We start from the raw sequence: 22,465 nt of genomic DNA, 5'->3' as shown, positions 1-22,465 counted from the left end.
GTTAGGTTAAAAGGAGACGAAAGGTTGTATGGAAGTACCTATCGTAATTTTTAAAGCTAGAAGTTTGAAATTTATGATTTAGTGTATTGTTTAACTATAAACAAATATGACATACAAAGTTTGAAAAAATTTTACCCTTAAGGGGGTAAATTAAAATAGGGGAGGAAAGAAACGTAAATAAATCACTTAATATAATAAATCACTTAATAAATAAATAAAACACGTCACTTCAATTTAATTAAAAAATATTTCAACCTCATATGTGTGATGTTTTTTTTGCCTGGAAACTGTAATTCAAAATTTAAACTGTTATGATTGTATTTTATTTACTTTGAAGTATTGTGTGGAAATAATTTTAGTAAGTACGATATCCTAACTATTACATTGTTATTAAACAAGCCCTTAAAATTTTGCTTGAAGTGGAAATTTGATTGAATTATCGTTCGGGGAATTCAAGTTTGAGCCCAGAGTAATTGTCTAAAACTTAGCATTACATATTTAAATACGATTATCTACATACAGTAATCTTAATTAATGTTGCCGTAGAAGACAGACGGGTCAATGACCGGTTTAACACAGCCTGTATTATTATTAATAATTAATAATTCTTTTGTAATATAGTACAAGTAGGTAAGTATAGTAGCGACACATATACAGTATGTTGTTTGAGGCATATAATTGCTGCTGTCTTTAAAAGTCACATTATACTTTTATAATTTTAATAACTTCAAACTACTTTCAATTTTGGCAAAGATATTTATTATTAATTAAATTGACACACACAAAAATTCAATCTTAAGAGAGAATTACCGTATTTAATAGCCTGGATAAATATGGCAAATTAAAAAAGTTTTCATGCATTACAACAACAGAATAGAATTTACCTCTGTTTCATTAAACTCTATTTGTTGTAATGCTATTTCATTAATTGTTAAAGATAGCCGATTATCGTAGATAAATAGGCGAAATCAAGACAAGTAGATCATAATAACCGCACGAAATCAAGGTTTTCACCTGGGAATCAAGGAAAATTGCGTATCGACTATGTCGACGCACCTCCAAACCTTAGCGGAGACGCTAGCATGAATACAAATGGGCCATTTTGCCAGTAAGAAGCCTGGTCTAAATCACCGGAGTTGGCTGGAATTGGTTTATTTCTCTTTTCAGTTATGTTAATCCGAGTAAACAGTGGTTTATTTTTACGGTAGTGGTTTATTCTAGCGATTGTAGTGATTAATGCACATTTTAAGGAAGTATTTATATCTCTATCGTTTTCCGTTCCGCTATTGTTGTTATTTTTTTCAATTAATACAAAGAAGTAACATATCATGTCAAAATTACAAATTAATATAACACCTTCTTGCATTAATACAATTATTTATATATATAACTAGCTACTAGCGCTGTCTTTACCCGGGTATATAAGTATTATACATATTAACTTTCCTCTTTAATCACTCTGTCTATTATAAAAAACCGCTTCAAAATCCGTTGCGTAGTTTTAAAGATTTAAGCATACATAGGGACAGACAGCGACAGCGACTTTATTTTATACTATGTAATGATTGACATATATAATTTATATGTTTTATAAAAATTAAAAATTAAAACTTAGAAGTTTTGTGATATAATAATATCACAAAAACTTCTAAATATATTGTTATAACTATAATGTTATTGCTAATATTTTTTCGAGCTGTTTAAAAATGTGTCTGTAATTAATTATTATTAAATTCAATCAATTTTGTTTAGATAAAATAGTTTTATTAGGAGAAACAGTCTTCAGTTATTTTAAAATATATTTAATATTTTTACTTACAATATACATGTCGTTGTATAGTAATATGGGAAGTTCAGTACGATGTAGTATAATACGTTTTGTATATTATTTTTAACTTTAATAGTGTCTTCTTTCAAATTTTCTTATTTACGCAGTACTGGAACAGTGAATTTCAATATCTAATTTGATTATTGTATTTATTTTATTTCTGCCAGGCAGTAAACACTTGAATATCCACGCCAGACGATGAAACATCTATTAATTAGATTTAAGTTAAATTGACTTTAAATTTATACTTAAACCTACGTGTAAATATTTGGTGTCTAAACTCGTTGGTAACATAAAAAGATAATGCCTTGACATTAGGGTTTTAGTAATCTTACATGAATTAATAATACGACTAAGTACCTAACCTATATCAAATCTATAAAATTTTACATTTATAATTGTGGTTCTATCTCCAAAACCGAATATCAAAACTTCAAAAAGGGAATTCTAAAGCAAAGCTGTGTTATGCTGGACAGCTTTCTACTTTGAACCCTTTCAATGTTATACTTTTATATTGATATAGAAATGTTTTAAAGTGCAGTGCAAAATATGAATTGGCAATAGCTAGTAGTCACTTGGTAAAGTCTGGTCTGAATTACCAGTTCAAATAGGACTGTAGAACTGTAAAATACATTCAACACTTTTTTTTATACCAATGGAAGATTTTGTACAAAGTTGTCTGAGTGGGTCTGTCTCACAATTTTGTATCGTCAAACAGCTTGCTATGTAAGCTATGTTCCGGCATTTTACATGACCTGTGACAGAGAAATGTACTGACAGGTTACGGGGGCATGATATGCCAGTCCTGTGTAGTAACGAGATAAAAAATATGAGTTAGCTATAGTATTTTCTTAGTAGTTTATAACAAAATGAATATCTCTAAAATATACATATACGTAATATAATATTGTGACACATTCAATTGGCTTAATACCTTTCAGGATACAAACCACATCAGATCCAACAGACACGTTCCGCGGAAAATGGTTTACGCTTGAATTCCTTTACGCGTGTGTACACAGATAAAATATAAATATGTATATTAAGACGTAGATATCGCGAAAATACATTATTTTAACCTAATAATGTATGGCTTTGTAGTATTTTCTGCATTAATCCGTAGCGAAAATGAGCCACAGGGGAGGATGAAGAGTGATTACGTGGCTCAAGGGTGTTCAAGTAATATGACTACGTAGGTCGGCCCTGCCAGATCACATTATTAAGTGATAAAGTCATAAGTGCATGTTTATTCGTAAAGTATGATGAGATAAAAATTGTTGCTATATTCTGTATTATGCAAATTCACTAAGTTAACGAAATATCAACTGCAGAATATTATAGCTTTAATTTTATGATTTATAGCGGAAAATAACATTTGTATTTTGAAATAAATTTAATTTCGTTTTCTATTTATGTTTAGTGGACCAGTTAAGATGAGTAGGGCATATTTTAGCGATAATAATCCGTGAATGTATAGAAAAATATGTGTGATAATATCAAGTTACATAACCAATGTTCAGGGGCTATATTGTATTCACCGCTTATTCTGACATTTTATTCTAAAATCTATAATAGTTACAACAACGTAACGAATTATAAATGACGGGGATCAGTGCTAACAATATGTCATATCACGTAATGGCCAACCTCACCTTGCATTCTCCCTGGAAACAATCGTGGTTATTCCTGATGAATTGGTTCCTATTCGCCAACTAATCAGACTTTGTGCTCATTGTATCTCAGCATAGCCGGGTATCGCGTGTAGAAATAAAGTATTAGAATACAATAAATCTACCGATATTTTTAGCTAATCATGCACGTCAGAAATATTTTCATTCCCTATGTAGGTACAATATTATTAAAAGAGATCAGTATTTACTACACAATACATATCAATTACATTTTTGGTTTATTTCCGCAGACGGAAATAAACATTATTTACTTCTGTCTGGTAAACAACTTTGACATTATATCTAATGATATGTCTGGGAAATAAAATACAACGAAGTTATAACTAGGTACTTGGCTGTTTGTTACGGCAAATAACTTGAGGACTTTTTATACGTCTTTAAGCGAATTACGTACTTTCTAACTTTGAAACTCGCGTGTATCTGTTATTAAGCGTACGCCATGCCATAATGATTATGACACGACACGTGTCTCTACGTCACGTGTAGTGTGAATCAAACAATACAAAAATAATTCTTAAAATCTATATTTCTAAGCAACTTTAAACAGAGGAAGTTTTGAGTCTGATATTGTATGTGTTTGTTATATGTGCATAGATTTCTGTTTCTTTTTGCAATTACAGCAATAATTCTCTTTATGTAGAACAGAATAGCATCTAATCCTATCATATCATGGTAATCTTTATACCGTAAGCTGTATACCGTGATTTTACTTGCTCGGAAATTGTTCTATTGTAAGGGAATTTTCATTTAAAATATATACAAAACATGTAATTCAAATTGTGTTTCAGTACAGATCAGTTAGTCAGATAAATCTCCTTTAAATTAGATAAAATGTAAATATCTAAACCACAAAAACAAAGTAAAAGTATATTTAAAAAAAAAGATAAATAATTTCTTGAAAACTCTAAATACGACGTACAAGCCTAATGAAATGTAATTATAATATGAGACTCATAGAGAAAAATTACGGTATTCTTAATTTTTTGCCTTTTAAGATTAGCAATATAAAAATGCAATAATATTTCAGTAATTCAAGATTTCTTTAACGATATTACGTGGGTAGTATCCAAAGTATTACATATGTAAATTTGCCGATCCCAAAGATGCGACCTTCTTTCGTAAAAAAAAAAACTAAGAGTTGCGTACGGCATTAAAGCGATTTAGACGCAATCTCACAGCCGTCGCTGCGTCGCCGCGCCGTCCCCGACACAACTTTTCTACCAATCTTCAATAAAACATTAAAAGTTCCCGAGGCGTTGTTCTAAAAGCCGTCCCTTATTACACATCAAAACTTTCTCAAAATGCCCCGTAAAGACAAAAAACTTCAATTGACAGTATACTTTATACTTGTTTAATGCAAGAAAACTCTAGAATTACATGTCGTAGACAAAGTTGTACTGTAAAGTTGTTTATGCGTTCTAGTTAAGATGATTTAATGTAAACAATTTTTTAAAGTCAAAAGATAAACCCAATCACTTCCAATTTATTGCCATAATTTCTACAAGATAAGTATCTTGTTTTAAAAGTTTTAATTTTTCTTTTGTAGTATATACTCATAGCAACTATGTGATATAGAAATAAAATTTGTATAAATAAATTTAATTTAAGCTGTTTCGAATACAGTTTTTATTCTTCAGTTACATTCTAACGTAAATTTATCCGAGACGACCGAGCATGCAAATATATATCCTATCTAACACACCTACGTAGACACATATATAGTTACTGTGAAATTGAATGCTTTCAATACTAGGTGGTTCAGATGTCGAAGGATTATAGGTTGTTTGTTAGTAAGTGCACGAGTTGCGGTATCGTTTGTCTTCCGTCTTAACGGTCAGTTACATCGGCCAATAAGAAATAACGTCTGACCAGAACGCTCCCAGGTGAGTATCGGGATATAACAAATTGTGTTCTGACAGGCTTTGAACAAGCATTTCTTTTTAAATTGTCTCTATATGTGGCATACATATGTCTGCAGTTATACCGAAAGTTCAAGATATATTGTTCGCTGAATATTAGATCGTGTAACTTTGAAAATGACATTAAAAAGATATTATTTTAGAAATTATATATTATTTTAAAGGTTTGTCAGGTTGTCTACAAGAGACTTTTTTATTCTCTGGCGCTGTCCAAGAATTTTCAGGTAAATGTGTTCTATGTGTGTTATGTTTCGATTGCAGGGTGAATTAGGCAGTAAAATTACAGAATAAGCCGCATGCAGAAATATTATTGCCCTGGTTTTCCTTACATTTGTATGCCGTATCACGAGCATTACATGATAACGTCCGTAGCGCTGTTTATATCAATTTTATTACATAAAATATCAAAATCGGACTGTAAACAGAACCGGAAAAGCGCTATAGAGTAAACTTGTATAACGCTTAGAAAAATAAACTTGGGTAAAATTAAAAATTCCATTTATTGAAACCTCCTTTATAATTTAAAGCATAAAACCGTGTAACTTTGTTAATTACGTTAGCGAAGCTAAAAACCTCTTTGTTTAGGATGTTATATTATTTTCAGATAAATGTTAAATCTGATAATTATAAAGTAAGTAATTTTTTTACTGTGGTTCCAAGATACTAGACTGTTTCGTACTGACAATAAGTTGTATTTTTTATCATTCTTCTTCATAGTACCTATAACTGGGTAAGTGTGTAATTTTTTATGTTATAAAAATTGATCGTGTTTGTATTGGAGGTATTTAATGTAGTTACTAATAGATATATATTAATATATATATGACGTTTGTGCCATCGTACCTTCTAAACGAATGCACCTACTTTGATGTGTTTTTTGTGTGAAAATGACGTGATCGATTTTTTATTCATCTTACCTACTTAAAATATATTTTTTACATCTTTGTACACTTACTTGACAATTACAATTTAATTTCAATGCTTTCAAAGCGTTAAGAGACAGTAAAAAATCAAAAAGGTAATTGTTGTACATAGTGATATATAAAAGATTTTCATATATATTCATAATCACCTGTTAAAATTAGTATACTTTACTTTGACTTTTTCTTATTCTGGCTACATTTGCTATTTAATTGCTCAAACTATGGAAAGGATTTAGCGCGAAATGATTCTAATCCAGGATTAATGTATAGAATTTATATTTTTAATTTTCGGATAATAGTCTGTATTAAACAATATTTTAATTAAGAAAAATAATAAAGGCATGTAAAATTGGTAGGTTAAAATTGATTTACAATGTAATGTTTAAAACGTGTTCTTGTTGATAGGCGTCGTTTATAACTAGAAAAGTTTCGGATTGTACACCTCGGTGTGGGTTTCACATGTATGTTTCATTTTAGGACATAAATTCCGCGAAGACATGAGATATATAGGTGACAAATATGGCGGATGACAGGCATTGAACGTTTCTCCTCACGTAAAATATCGGGACTGCGCTTATTTATAGGAATTGTTTGTAAAAAAACAATATACTTTAAATAATATGGATATAATTTAATTATATAGAGAAAAGTATTATGACTAACTGTCACAATACTTTTCTCTGTATAATTATAGTAGGTATAGATTCCATAATAATTATTTACTACGCGTAAAGCAAAAGTTTTCAAGAATAAATTAAATTCTCTGGAAATGTCAAAGTCCAATATTGTAATTGAAAACTTCAGATGAACAATTAAATTTAAATCTTGACTTTCCTATTACGAGTTCTAATTTGTGATTATACTTTTTCTATCATTTAAAATCAGTTCAATTTCTAGACAACGTGAAAAGAGAATGGGAAATCCGTTCACAGTAATATTATTTAAATAAATCACCTTTCCTGTTGTTGTTAAAATATGGGCAACATTGTAAAATGATTTTAATTTGTTTGGAATAAAGTTTAATATACATCATTGATTAGAACAATACTAGCTGGCCTACGACGTAATAAACTTATCCTAAATTACGCCCAAAAAGACATAGTTAGTTTATCCGACAGACTAAAAAGAAATTTTGTGTATCAATTTATATTTTAGATTATCTCTCCGATAAAGGAGATACCGATATCGAACCAAAATAATCCGAAAGACGGTGGTAGGCTGCAACCTTCCACGTTGGATTCAAAATATAATACACCAAACAAATACGGGCATGTCGGATGTTTGCATTCACCACAACATCGACAGTCGACAATACCTCTGTCTACCCCATTTGGTATTAATGTACAATATTTCCTGTATGCAATAATATTTGTACATTAACCATTAACAACTAGAAATGAGTTTTAAATTTTCGAAAAGTTGTTATGTACCGCTTCAACGTGTGTCGCTAACAATGTCACGGCGCTTGCCATACTTCATAAGATTCACGTAACACATTTCTATATATTTCATGTCTCCTCAGCCATAAAACTGTGAAGTTTCACCCTTATCTCAGAAAGCGGGGAACTTGGGAAGATGTCATTCCGCGAAATACATCAATCTCTAAACTTTGAGTGGGGTGAGTTGACACGGATAACCTATTCGCATTAATATTTTGAAACCAACTTAAGCACATTGAAATATGCAAATTGTAATATCCTGTTCTTGCTAATTCTTCTTAATCACTGAATCAGCTAGCTACTGGTAACTGATGGCTCAAAATGTTCTAAAGAAATATGCTCTCAAAATTGATTTAGCTTAAACTTGAATATAAAAAAATATATGCAAAAAGTAGTGTAAATAGTTTCCTTAGTAAAGAAATATAAGAAATCGTCGTACACATTTGAGTGGCAAGGAGACAAATCTATAATATATAATTTAGTAGTTCATTTATCAGTGTTTGTCAATAATTGGGATAGATGCAAGTTTTAATAATGATAATTTAATAATAAACTAGAAGTAAACAGTCATATTTTTAACAAAATATGAAACCGATAAACATAGCGTAAATTCATATGTATACTATTGGAGAAAATAATTAAATTATACTAAATTAACAAGTAAATGTCATTGCGTGGGTCTACGTAGACCTTGTTATTATGTAATTCGGTCAGTAGGTACTTAATATTATTTTACTTTACATTCCAATGCACATTTATTAGATGTGTGTTACTTTATAGAAATATTAAAAGCAAATAAAAGTATATGTGAAACGAAATTACTATATTTCATTTCAGTTATGTATAATGTCAAAGAAACATTCAGCGTTCGAGCTCGTTCTCAGTTCGTATGTTTAATTTCGTATAGGTACGCAAACCAAATAAGTCAAAGAGAACATACCGTCCAAGTATGTACACTTGGTTCGGTCTTTACATACGTTGAAGCAGAATACTTTGAGTTAATAGATGACGTAATATAACTGAATTTCTGACTATGTCTCTGTGTCTCTAACATACAACATATTTCACATTCACAGATATTAAACATAATAAAGAAAATAGTAATGAAAAACTATGAATACGATTTTTGTAATTAAGTATTTGTTATTAGTGGCCTGCCGCGGCTTCACCCGGGTACTTATATATATACCTTGTGAGTATTGTGTATACAGACTAACTGAAAATTACTTAATTCGCGTATATAATATACGCGAATTAAGTAATTTTCGAGTATTGCAAAAAAAGTCTTAAAACGATTCAGTGGGTCTGGACTTCACTTACCTTATACCAAAATTAGGTATCTATCTTTATTACGTTACTATATGTATATAAATAATGATCCTTAGTAACATAATTTTAGTGATATTTAATCACGCATAATTTAATAACCTTACAGATTTCTACGATATTCGACACATCTTATATATGTTAGGTTAACGTATATGCTCATATATTGTTATTATATTATGTGGAGGCGAAACATGACAACCGAATCATCGATATTCGACTAACCTGAAATCTTGCTCAGAAGACAATAGAATGTTACGTTTATTTAATTTTATGGTACATTTGGCCGGTACAGTATACTAAGAAATTGTGGTTATTATTTTTCATTATGCTAAAAGTAGGAATCTATCCATACGCAACAGATACATACAATGTAAATGCTATAATTAATAAGAAATTAAACGTGCCACGGTTACATTCATTAGCAACTCCTCTCGTACAATAAAATATCACTTACTGTTTTTGTAAATTTTTCTAAAGTATTTGAAACATTTTTTATACATTTTGAAAAACTTATTCAAAATCAATCAGACTCCATCAAGATTCATTAGGGACCAAAGGGATATATAAATACAAGGGGTATATAAAGTTGTTTTAGCATTGTCTCAAGTTGCGATGGTAGCGGGTTCTATCTTTGCATAGTATATTTTACATTTGTGAATATATTTCCAAAAAAACATTCAATATTTCTGATACTTTTTTAGTATGTATGTAATACGCAAAATTTAGTTGAATTTGTGAGTAGATGCTGTATGATATGTGAAGAATTATTAATGTATTTAAACTGTGAAATTCTTGTACATTAAAGTACTAAATTCTAACAGGTAAATTATTACGAACCAATATCAGGATCAGGCATTGAAAGGCTGTCAGAAGCATCAGACGCTAGCGCGAGATCCGGAGAGGCAGCCCCGAGCAGTGCTGTCAGCCCGTCATGTTCACCATCTGCCAATAATGTTTAGCTCATTAAAGATTAAAGACATATAGTGAGACAAGATAATTAATATGAAGCATCATGTATACTATGACGGGCTCGGTGGTACAGCGGTTTAGCAATGCCTTACTTCCGACAGTCGCGGATTTGATTCCTCACAAGTTTGTTTTATATGTTGCCTTTTATATGTACTCGTATAATATGTATTTAGAAATAAACTATATTGAAGTATTTCTATCAGTTGTTTAGCTCCTATGACACAAACTCTACTCAGGTTAGAACTAGATGGCGTTGTATGAATTATACAGGGTTAATATTTTAATATTAGGTAGATGATAGTTCTTAAATAAATTTAAATAAACAATTACTCATCAAATTATTTAAATTGCTTTATAATAAGTGTGTGTATTGTCATTTTGCACGGTTCATTAGTAAGCCATTTTTCTGGTGTCCTGTAGGGATGAAGTTTTGCATACGTATGTAAATGCAATTACAATACAATGTTATAATTGTTCGTATTGTGTGGGGTTTGATCCCGCAATCATCACATGTATGGTAACACAGTATATTGTAGTATATAGTATCACCTAACTTGATATAGTATCCCTTATTCAATTTTAGGTATAAATTGTATGTTGTTAATTTCGTAGATCTGTTTTTAAAATAGTGAGTTTTTTTATCTCTTGGCAGCTTAACGGCTTACTTATTTATATAAATTTAGTATACATATACCGTACCCGTAGTAATTAATTTAGTTTTTAAGTATATCAATAAATTAGTAGGCGAAGTCGCGGATAAATATTAGTCAAGAATTGCTTTGGAAATTATTGAATAGAGAATAGCGGCACTAATACAATATTATTTACGTCCTATTTACTAGAACTTCAAAATAAAACACCCACACAATTGTAGTAAATAAACCCATTTCTGCAAACACTGGAGATTTTGAAGTACAGTTTACAAACACAATTTGTTTTGGTCCTTTGGGAACTAAATTTATGTTACTATTATATTAATCTATAAAGCTTGGAGTTGAAAATTAATGTATGAAAACTTTTTAGAAAATAATGAGTTTGTGTTTGTGTAAATCGTATTTATTTTTATACTTTACAATAAAAACTAAGTACTTAATCGCATACTACTTGGCAATGAGCATTAGGTACTATATTACAAAAAGCTTGTAAAAATAATATTATATTTATTTCTAAGAGCATAGGTTACTCTGCCACAAGATGTAGTGTTATAAACGATTAAATTGTCCTATTTTTTAATTTAAATTGAAATTATTTTAATTAATATCCGTTCATTTATTGATTAATAATACTTACTTAGACTGTAACAAATATTTTACTTAGAGCTCAGACAACACACGACATTCTTTCGTTTCAAGTTTTATATTATAAGAATAAAACTTTTCAACTGGGCGTAATCAGACCATTATACAGAATGTTATTGTGAACGTTTAATGATTACACAAGATTTATATTTCAAGCCATTTACTTAATAAACAGAGCATTTATCATAAAACATTATTACTTATATAAAGGTTTGTAACTTTTGTTACGCAGAATTATCCCAAATAAAGTATCTGACAACATAATTGCTTTTGCAGAGACTGCTCGGGGAAAGTCTCGTTGTAGAAATACCAAAGAGCTCTCAAAACTTGTGCAGCTTCGAATCCCTATAAATTATTTATGGCATTTGAGCAATTTCCTTATTCCCCATCGCCGCCGCTCTTCCCTAATTATGTAAGATTTGAGTAGCCCCACTCAATGTGATCCTTGACTTGCTATTAACAGGAATTTGTTTAATTGAATGCTTCGTAGTTAGCAGTAGATTTAATTTTAATTTATTAATAATTCTTCACCAAGTAAATATGTTAGTACTAGTAGTAGGTACTCGGCAGATTTGTTCGCCCGAATTCGGGTAATAAGTATCGTATGTGTTAATTTAGGATAGGTTTATTTGTATGGCTAATACGGGTGTTTAATTGTGATCCAGTATCAAATAACGATATATAAAATACAGAAGTACACTAGAGTACAGCACTATACAGAGAAAGAAAACTCGAAATAAGAAACAAAGTATTAAAACATTATATTTTGTTATTGTGTTTTATTTAAATGGGAGCACTCATACTCCATTTAGAGGTCTAAAATTAAATAAAGTCTTAATATATTATATTCATTTAATAAAGACTTTATATAATATTGTAAGTGTATTTTTTCATATCTCGTTGACTTGAAATAATTTTTATGCCGCTTTAATGAAGACTGAGTTAAATTTGTATGAGTATATAAACAACGCGGTATCCTGTTGATTTAATTCCAAATTTAGTTTACTAACTAAAATTCAAAGACTGACTCCAGCTGGCTCGCAGACACGATATTTTGGAGGGAATGGTCAATATTAATTAAAGAGCAAGCCAACAGTATAGTTTAAAGCGAGGTGCGAGAAGTCTCCTGCAATTTACACAGCGTAATTAAATGACGCTGTGTAAATAGTGACTGAAAATTGTAGGCAACTTATTGTGGCGACTGTATGAGCTGTTTCCACTAAGTTTTGACTCGGTGAGTCAAGCCGAGTACGATATTACTTCATTTGCAACTTTATGGGCCCGCATTTCCCTTCGGCGGTCGGCATACCCTCCTCTCCTCGCTACGTTATTTTATGAAAAAAGAAACTCTCAGGCAGTTTTCTTAAAATTATTATACCGAGAAGCGGCATCGGGCCTTTGTTCCAGATATAGTGGGGAAAAAATAGGTCGTTCACGAATGAGTGGTCCCTGTTATGCTTTCGTCAAATTAAATGCTGACGTTATATTTAATTAGCGATGCTTCTTCAGTTCTTGCTTTATGCTGTAGAAAGGTCAACTTTGTTTTTGTTCCGAGACAGTCTCGCTAATGGCGTTTGGCGTAATTTATTCTAATGATGATAAAGTGACGTTGTTATAAAATCTTTAGACTTACTAGATCCAATTTAGAGATTAGTGTTTAGTAATTGTTGCAAATTTGTTTGAAGTAATGATTGAAATCAAAGGTTACAAAGAGTTAAGTATTAAAAGATCCTTAAGATACTTTGTTTCCTAATAATAAATAAGACGTGGTCAGATCCAGCTATAAAAAAAGCTTCATCAATGAGTAACAAAGATTTGTTACTGGTTTATATTATTAAAAAAAATGTATTCACACCTATTAATTATTATGTTCGAAGTCGGGCGGGTACGTTATGTTGTTATATAGATTGTACTACATGTACTACTTGCAGTTTTCTAACAACTTATTAGCCAACAAGCATAGCTGTTCACGAAGGGTACACCGCTACGTCAAACTTTCCAAACCTTGTTTAACGTCAGCTGTTCTATGAAAATCTAAGTTTACTTTAGTAGTTAGCCTTAGTAGCTTTGCTTTAAACGTGAGAAATTGCAGGTATTTCCTTCTTTCGCTTACTTTTCAATAAAGTAGCATAGACCAACAGTCTTCTTGCTAGCTTAATTAAGATTAATTGAACGTTTAAACTAGTAGAGCGATGGTCTTATTTATACAACCTAAGTTACTTACGAGATCAGCAGAGAGTAACAAGGTACCTTTTAAGTTTTGTTTCATTTTTTACTATAACTCATCACATATATAAACTTAACTCTTTACTTTTATAAGTGACTGGAATGGGAAATGGTAAAAGGCACTAAAGGTTCGTAAAAGGTTCTAAGAGTTCGTATATGGTTTGGATACGCAGTTTATTCATGTGTGAGCGTGACAGTGACATGCTAATGATACCGGAATTAAACAAAATAATACAAATCCAATAAATAATATGACGGACTTCCCCAAAATCTAACTTCTTGTCTCGTGTTGTGTCTATTCGTTACTTTGATAAAATATAAAGTAAATTAATGAATTATAAACTATAATTGATTAACTTAAATGTCACTAATTTACCAATGTCACCTTAATTTATGTATTAGATTAAACAAAATAGGTTCTTAGCGATATTAGCATATACGAATATATAATTATAGTGAAACTGTATTACACTAAAATTATTATAGTCGTATTAATAGTCGGAAAGTAATTACGGTGCTGCGTTTACATTAAAATTTAACAAATGAGTTGTTGACCTCTGGCCCCTGTAGGATGTTTCCCTCCCTGCTTTTCCTTGTAATCCACGGGGACAATTATGACATTTGATAGCTTTGAAGTCCCTACAGGAGTTTAAGTAGGAAGGTAAGTAGGCACGTTAAGATAATTATTTTATAGATTAATAAAGAGAGTGCTCCCCAGGTTTATTTTATTATTATATAAGAGTAATTACTGACGGTCCACTTACGATGTTTTACATTAAGTTTTAGTACAGTATTTATTTTGTGGTTTTGTATTATGATAGTATGCCTAAATAAAATAGGTACAGATATAATAATAGTAAAGTTTATCGGGAATATCGTTTGCTTTTTTGATTTAAAAGATAGCCTGTGTTCGTCCTCATGAGACAAGATAACAAACAGATAGATATACTTTATTACAGATAAGAAATAGTATATAATGTTAGTACGGATTATTTAATTTGAATAATTTATAATGCACTGACATTTGTAAAAGCATTATCGATAATTCAGAAAAATATGAACCTGAAATTTCAATTACATTTTTCTTAACGGTACAGATATAGCAGCTATTCCAATATAAATATTGAAACATTTTGTTATTTCTATCAAATATATTGAGGCCAATAATATCTACATGTAGATCTATGCTTCAGATAATGTGACTGTCACATGTCAGAAAGGTCGACATGCACGCTCCTTACCACCTACAATTCGTGCATTTAGAATATAATAGAAATATTAAATACAGTGTTTCTGAACTACTTTGTATTATTCTAATACTAAGCATATATGCGGTAATATTTATGAGATCAAATTACGAGTGTGTTACATAAATATAAAATTATTTATTATGTTTATATTTTTAATGTAATACGGTAACTACGGTATTAGTAATATTTATTGTATTGTTTATTCGTTCTAATAGCGATGAATAAATAAATAATAATGAATTATCATATTAGTATTTGCATATACATCTACTTTTTTGTTTATTGTTAAAGTCTGTGGTCAAAACGATAATGGATTATTATTTGGCTTTAAGTTTACTATATATATACTTGAGAATATTTGAATTTCGACTACTGGGCGACCAACAGTAATAATATAATTCATATAATTCTTTAGAATTAAATTGCAACTCACGTAATTACAGTATAAAAGGGGTATTTTTATTTATATTATGATACCTAACTCGTTAACTATTTAAATAAGTTAGTATAGTTAATAACTAACTGTTCTAGTACTTACTTTTGTTATATACTTACAAATCGTAGCTTATAGTTGAAGTTAAGTATCAAGTCTATCATCAAATTAAATAGTACAAATCCTATTGGTAGAGCTAAGGTCTGTCACGAACATATGGTATTCGTTATTAACAAAGTTATACAAGGGACTATGCTTGAAGTAAACAAGTTCAGTGAGTTATGTCGATGTAATTGCGTGGCATACATCAACTAATCTTATTGGATATTTGAAATATGGCATAATATTAATAAATGTTCTCACCACTCACTTTGAAGGAAAATTTCTAAGATATACATATGATTTACCATCCTATATGGATTTGAGCACTTGTCCGCAAAGGTAGTGATGAAAACTGCATACTGTATTCGTAGTGTTGAGATACTGGTATTATTACTATACTATTACCTTTTTTAAATTGACGATTTTAGGGAATCTTACTAATATTATAAACGCATATATGGATTTTAATGAAACTTTGCAATAATATAGCTTATACAGAATAACACATAGGCTATAAATTTCACACGGGTGAAATCACGGGCGTAGCTAGTATACTATGATGTGATTTAAATAAAGTACGTTGGTTGCTCCGATGGCCTTGACACACGTTCATAGAGTATATTCACATTTTTAGACACACCTGGTGTGTGTACATTTCAATTCAAAGGACTTTAATTTTTATTACGTAATGTCAGTGCGAGCATGCCATAATGATAGGTTTACGTATGTCACTAGAGAAATTGTTGGTATACAAAAACAAATTTCAACAGGAACTACCTACATTACTGATCTGTTGTAACAAATAATATTCAGTGACTAGGATTGATATATGAACAAAGATTACGGAAGTATATCTGAGCCGCATGTACAAATGATTATTAGGTCAGAGAAATATTGAAACACGACTTAGATTTTGCGAGATTTTGCTTAGTTTAGGCCAATAAGAACAAGATAACTGAAAATGCGGTGTTAAAGAATGATTACCTATTTACAACTCATCTATGCTCTGCTATGAAAAGGATTGTTAGTAATGTGGACTATTGAACCTATTGCCAGCCATGTACCATGTCGGATTGACCTCCATACGGTACCCCTGGAAAATTTCGTGATAAATTCATGATGGGCTAACTGACCTCATACTCATCTTCAATTAAAAAAATACTATACCGCAAGTCTTGTAAAGAAATCTTATTAAATCAATTTTGCATTTCTATTACTCGTATTTTATTCTACACAAACTTTAACAAACCATAACATGAAATATAAAAATCAATTTAAAAGTTTTATTAAAAAACATCGCTGAATAAAACCTTTTATCTAGTATGATTATTTGGCAGTCAATTTTGGCTGAATCGTTTATACACTGGATTTTATTTTCAGTATTCAATTATTTAGTTTACATATAGAGTATGTGCAGATTAAAAAAACTATGTTAAAACACAAGAAGTTTGTTGCCGAGGTATTAGTTTTTCTTTATGTTAGACAGAAGTAACTTTATGAAACCTAATGAAGAATTATATAACTAAATCTGTCGTCAGGGGAATTAACCAGTTCTCTAATTTAAAAGAATTTGGAATATTTTTTCCCCTCCCTTTCGCCTTACATAATATCTCCACCGTACTAATATTTCGTTTTCGGTTAGCTATTAGTTAGTTAGTCATTTGTTTTCGACTTCTAACCGGTGTAGTGAAATTATTATTGCACTGTATTACTATGTAACTTATAATATTCTTAAAGCATTGGACTATAGTATAATATAAAGTATTTTTAAATACTTTATTACTGAACCCGAAACAGTTTACAATAGTATCATATCTTTAATAATTTCAGTTTCAGTGATTATTTATTATTTAAATATCCATACTAAGATTATAGTTAGCCGAACAAGATACTAGAGATAGTATTGAAATATTGACGTTTGCTTGACTGAAGATGTTTTAAAAGTAATAAAATATTTTACTTTGAATTTGAATGCTAAGTATTTGATAGTTACCTTTTCATGACTAAGCGGTGTTGCCATGAATAGGTAACAAAGTGTTTGAAATTTTACACGGAGAATGATTGTTCTATGTTCTACCTCAAAAAAGCAGACGATATTGCGGGTAACAGTTAGTTGACTATAAGTTTAACTTGAAGAACATATATGAGTATGAAGTAAATAAAAATGCGCTTAAAGTTATCATTTCACTCCTGCCGTGTCTGCTTCTATATTTCACCGGGACTGCTCGGTTCCGGCCCATACAATCGCAGAAGTGACAATTCATCTCTCTAAGTGCTTGTTTCTCTGATACAGAATAAAATATGCAAAACTAGCCGTTATTGTGTACCGTTGCTGTGACTCAGCCGTTTTATTGTGTCCCTACTTATGAAAACTCTTGTTTATCTTATTTGAAAGACATCAAAAAGCTTTATATTTCTTTAGTCTTACTGTTTATATTTTTAAAATAAACAATAGAAATTGTATATCGAGTAAGTGTATATTTTAATATTATATTTCAAAAGTTAACGCTATTTTTGTAAAGATTATTAGAATGAGACCAGCGTCAACACGATCGTTTATTAAAAAATCACCAAAATGCGTTCCAGTTTCACGGATAGATAGATACACTTCACGTTTCCACTCGCAGAAAAACGAAATACAATGTGTTCCAGTTCATATAGACTTTTTTCATTTCCTCTATATTTATCAGTATATTTTACACAAGCCTTATATGCCACATGAAATATTGTATGTAATTTTGAATACTTTGTGTGTCAATTCTCAGCTTTAAATTAGACTTAGTGGCGGCTAATGTTTGACATAATAAATTAATTGAAATTATTGCGTATATAAAATATAGTAAAATTGAAAGTCAGTTGAAACTAGTTATGAATTAATGATAACTAGTATAATCAAAGGAATTTATGAACTCCTAAACCCTAGGATTACGTTACTAACTCGTAGTGTATTTACAACCCGAGCAAAGTTGCAGACATCTGAAAAGTTGGCACAAAAGGGATAATGAACTTGTTTAGCATATGTTAATTAAATACTCCCGAAGGGTTTTGGTTAATGGAATTCTGGAATATTTGCCAACATGAGTTGTGGGTGTGTAAAATTTTATTTATAAAGACACGGCGGGTCGCCCGAGTCACGGGTGTCTGAGCGTGGTGTTGACTGTTTACAAGTCCGTACTGTTGTATGGCGAACAGTGTAAACATTTGTATTATTTTTTAATTTGTGAATGAAAATGATCGAATGAATGGAAAGTCAACTTTGTTCCCTCCAAGTTATTAGACGTAAATTATTTTAATTTATCAATGTCATATTAACAACAAGCTATATTTTGAAAATAGTATCCGTGTTATTATTTTTTTATATTTATCATATTATTGTAAAAACATATTATATTCATAGCCTTTATATAGAATAGAAATACTTCTCATTCATTTATAAAATTGAAGAAATAAGGGTTAGATTTTTGATTGGAATATTTTCATGAGCACAAATCCGAGGGACATAATGTTAGGGCATAACAGTGTTATAGCCATTTCAGCGTTATACCTTAGTACCCTAATTTATGAAGGTCAAAGTAGGTACATTATACGTCTACTTAAATTTCTGATTTAACTTACTAGTAAATGAAAATTATCGATAATAAACTAAATTAACAGGAGAAAGTTTGGTGAAAGGCGATGAGTTCGCTTTCTGACATGTTGGATTTAAATTGCCTAGTAAAATATTAGCATGCTAAGTATCATATTTAGTAGATCTGCGGGTTTTGCATTATAGTAGCCAGAATATTTATGACTTTATACCTAAATTTCTGAGAAATAACCCATTGACCCCAATAATTTCATGAAATTCGATTACAGTAATTACCTGTCTATAGGCGTTACGTGATATAAAACTCATTGCCTTTGTAACGACACAAATTATTAATAAATCCACTCCAAGCTTTTGTTGTCAAAATGATTAGCAAGCAATAAAGTATTTTGACAACAACAATATTCATATTTCCTGACTTGTCAATATTATTATATTCTCGTTTCGGAATTGAATGAAAAGTTCGTAATTGAAATGCACAACAGTTGGATCTTTTCAATTACCTACGCACCCAATAATAGAAGAGGAATTTTCATTGTTCATCTAAGGAGATCTAATTCAATTAGGGGCCTTCAGAGCTCGTTTGCATGAGTTTGCATTTTTAAGCATAATCGAGCCGCGCTCCAAGTAAATTTTGACAAGTTGATGTCCTGCAACACTCTGCTACCCCTGGGGGCTAACGTACAACTTTTACTAACTAAACGGCGCACTGTAATTTGGAAAAAATGTTACTATATTAATTTAGAATGCTATTCAGAAAACATGTTTTATACGTACATTTCGAAAAATAAAAATTGTTTGACATATTTTATAACTTAAAATATGTCAAACAATTTTTATCTTCAATATTTCAGTAATCTAATAAATTACTCGTATCATTAGCAATTTATTATATATTTGGGTATGGTTGGCTATTTAGGTTGCAAGATAATAACTAGTGTATATTGGGGGAAGGAGTTAGTTATGTGGACTAATAAACACTATTGCTAGCAATGTACCATGTCAGGTTGCCCTCCTCCCGTTTCTCCCTGGATGCCATCGTGATAAATTCCTGGTGAGTATGTCATGATGGACTAAGTGACCTGACCTCATGCTCATTTTATCATCCTCCACTGGTGCCCCGCCCGCGTAAACCGTTAGCGCAGGCTGGTACACCATTCCATTATCATCAAATTGAACTAGTTTGTTTTTTTATTTTTCATATAGTAGAAGGTCTTGTTTGCACTTTAAGTTCCTGTATGATTGTATTTACGTCATCACTTGTATTTTGTCTGAATCCTTTACGTTACTAAATAGGACTATGTAATATTATGTTATCTGTGGTAGGACCTAGTTCAAGGAGGTTGTATAGAAAAGTAGTTTAATAGCTAGTAATATACCAAATATCAGGTCGACATTCACGCGGCCTCTCTAATTAATTCTAAGTGAATAATCACGATTGGCTAACTGACCTCACTCCATTCTCACTCCATCATTCCCCACTAGGGTCTTATCAGTGTATATCGTCATTCCATTATTATCGATTGCACCTGAATCATATTTTTACGTTTATATTGATAGCCCCCGAGATCAGAAAAATATTTATTACTTAATTGAATTTATTCCGAATTAATTTGAATATATTTGGTTAAATACGAAATGATTTGCGTGATATTGATTTCCATATTGTAGAAAGTTCCAATAAATGTATATGTAGGAAAAATATAATATATTTAGTCCCGTTATTAACATTTGTATGTAATTTGTAATAATAAAAATCTTTATTATATATTATGTTAAAATCTTCAAATTGTCATAGATTCATAACGAGATTATTAATTTTTATTTATAAAATAAAATATTTTACTTTATAAAAATCAAATATAAAAACAATATAACTAGAAAAGTAAGCTGTTAAATCATTTTCATTGTTATAAAGCGGATTAAAGTATTGTGTTAGAATGAGTGTTTTTTTTTCATAGCAACCAACGCCTTTGTGAATTTATTTTTAATATTCATAATCTTTTGAGGAAGTTGACTTTGAAAGCGGACAAAAGAAGTTTTGTTATCCGGCTGGACTACCAATTTTGTTTAATTGCATGTCTAGTAATGTTAGTATTTGAGTTCAATTACTCGATGAAAGGTCGACCTTAAAATAAAAATAACTTTTTGTTTTTAAACTTTGTACAAAATATATAATATGTAAATGTAATATTCAATTACTTCTAGCACAATGATAAAGATAAAAATAATTTAAGTCGATAGCACGGTCTGGCAGGTTAGCAGATAATTTTTACTTCTGATGTTCGCGGATTCGATTCTCACTGTACTAATATTTGTATACATGAGTAAGTTTTGTACATAAAAATAGTATTTAAGTATTACTATCAGTTGTTTAGTTCAAGCTTTGTTTAGATTTTGTCTAATTAATTCAGTAAAGTTATGATAGTAACAGACAATTTTTGTAAATCATATAAATCACGTCATGATTATAAGGAAAGTGTTTCACTAGTACATAAACATATATTACAGCTATTATCACTAACAACTGTATTTAGGCACGAAAGAATCGGATAAACTAGCAAAATATAAGACCAAATAGATTTTTGTATTTAAATAATACCTAAGTGAACAAATGTGACAAAAAACCACAGACACTATAAATGTTTTAATATGCCTGCCCACTATTTATGGCTTAGAGCAAATGTAATAAATACTAACATTCAAAATGACTCACAGGGTAACTTTAACGGTAGGGTAACATTATGTCCGTCAAACAAGAGCGCTGTTCGATTCGAAATGCAAAATTCGATATTTGAATTTCAAAATACCTTCTTGACAGTCGCAGTATATATTCTGCTCTTAACTCTTCTCTTAATAGTCAAATAAGCTGAGAACATACTACAGTTCTATTTGAATGATAATTTAAACGGCACTTGACTTATTTGTAATCAAACAATACTTATATAGGTATTTTAAAGTTTTTTTTGCTTAAATAGCAAATTATCAAGAATTGTTTCTTTTTATTTTGAATATTAATCTTAAGCTAAATTCTTAATGTGTCTGGCCACTAATAAAAATTTTAGAATTACCAAAACAGTTTAAAAAAAGATCGCATTGTTCTATTTAAAAAAAATATTTGAATTCATGTTGGACGTGGCACGACGACAACGACGTTCTCGCATTTTTATTATTTGTGGTTCTATATAAAAGGACAAAAAGAGCGTAACTATTTCATGCTATAATTATATGAAAACATTTAAAGAATATAACTTTTTTTATTCCTATTATGTTGTTTGTGAAAATACCCAAGTAATTTAACTATGATATATCACGTTTTAAACCAGGACGTAGCAAACCAAGCGCGCTATGTGATAGAGCAGATAGCGTAGATAACAGATATAACCTGGATAATTAAGTATAAACTCAAGTTTTTCTTTTATTGATAAAATGGCTTTAAAATTAAAAGCGATCGCCATCACTATCTAATGTA

The 22,465-nt window shown here is 30.3% G+C and overlaps 1 protein-coding gene across 1 annotated transcript in view; it reads right to left on the bottom strand.

Moving 5' to 3' along the window:
• Positions 1 to 22,465, bottom strand: part of LOC131847714 (uncharacterized) — a 247,125-nt gene that overhangs the window by 56,650 nt on the left and 168,010 nt on the right. The window contains exon 4 of the mRNA XM_059197349.1: positions 9,967 to 10,071. Within this exon, the coding sequence (XP_059053332.1) occupies positions 9,967 to 10,071 (105 nt within the window). The remainder of the gene's footprint in view (positions 1 to 9,966; positions 10,072 to 22,465) is intronic.

Source organism: Achroia grisella, unplaced genomic scaffold, assembly GCF_030625045.1.
Source record: "Achroia grisella isolate CSIRO2021 unplaced genomic scaffold, CSIRO_AGI_Agris_v1 utg540, whole genome shotgun sequence".
Lineage (NCBI taxonomy): Eukaryota > Metazoa > Arthropoda > Insecta > Lepidoptera > Pyralidae > Achroia > Achroia grisella.
Note: the sequence above shows the minus strand (reverse complement) of the source record. Positions and strands in the feature narration are given on the sequence as shown.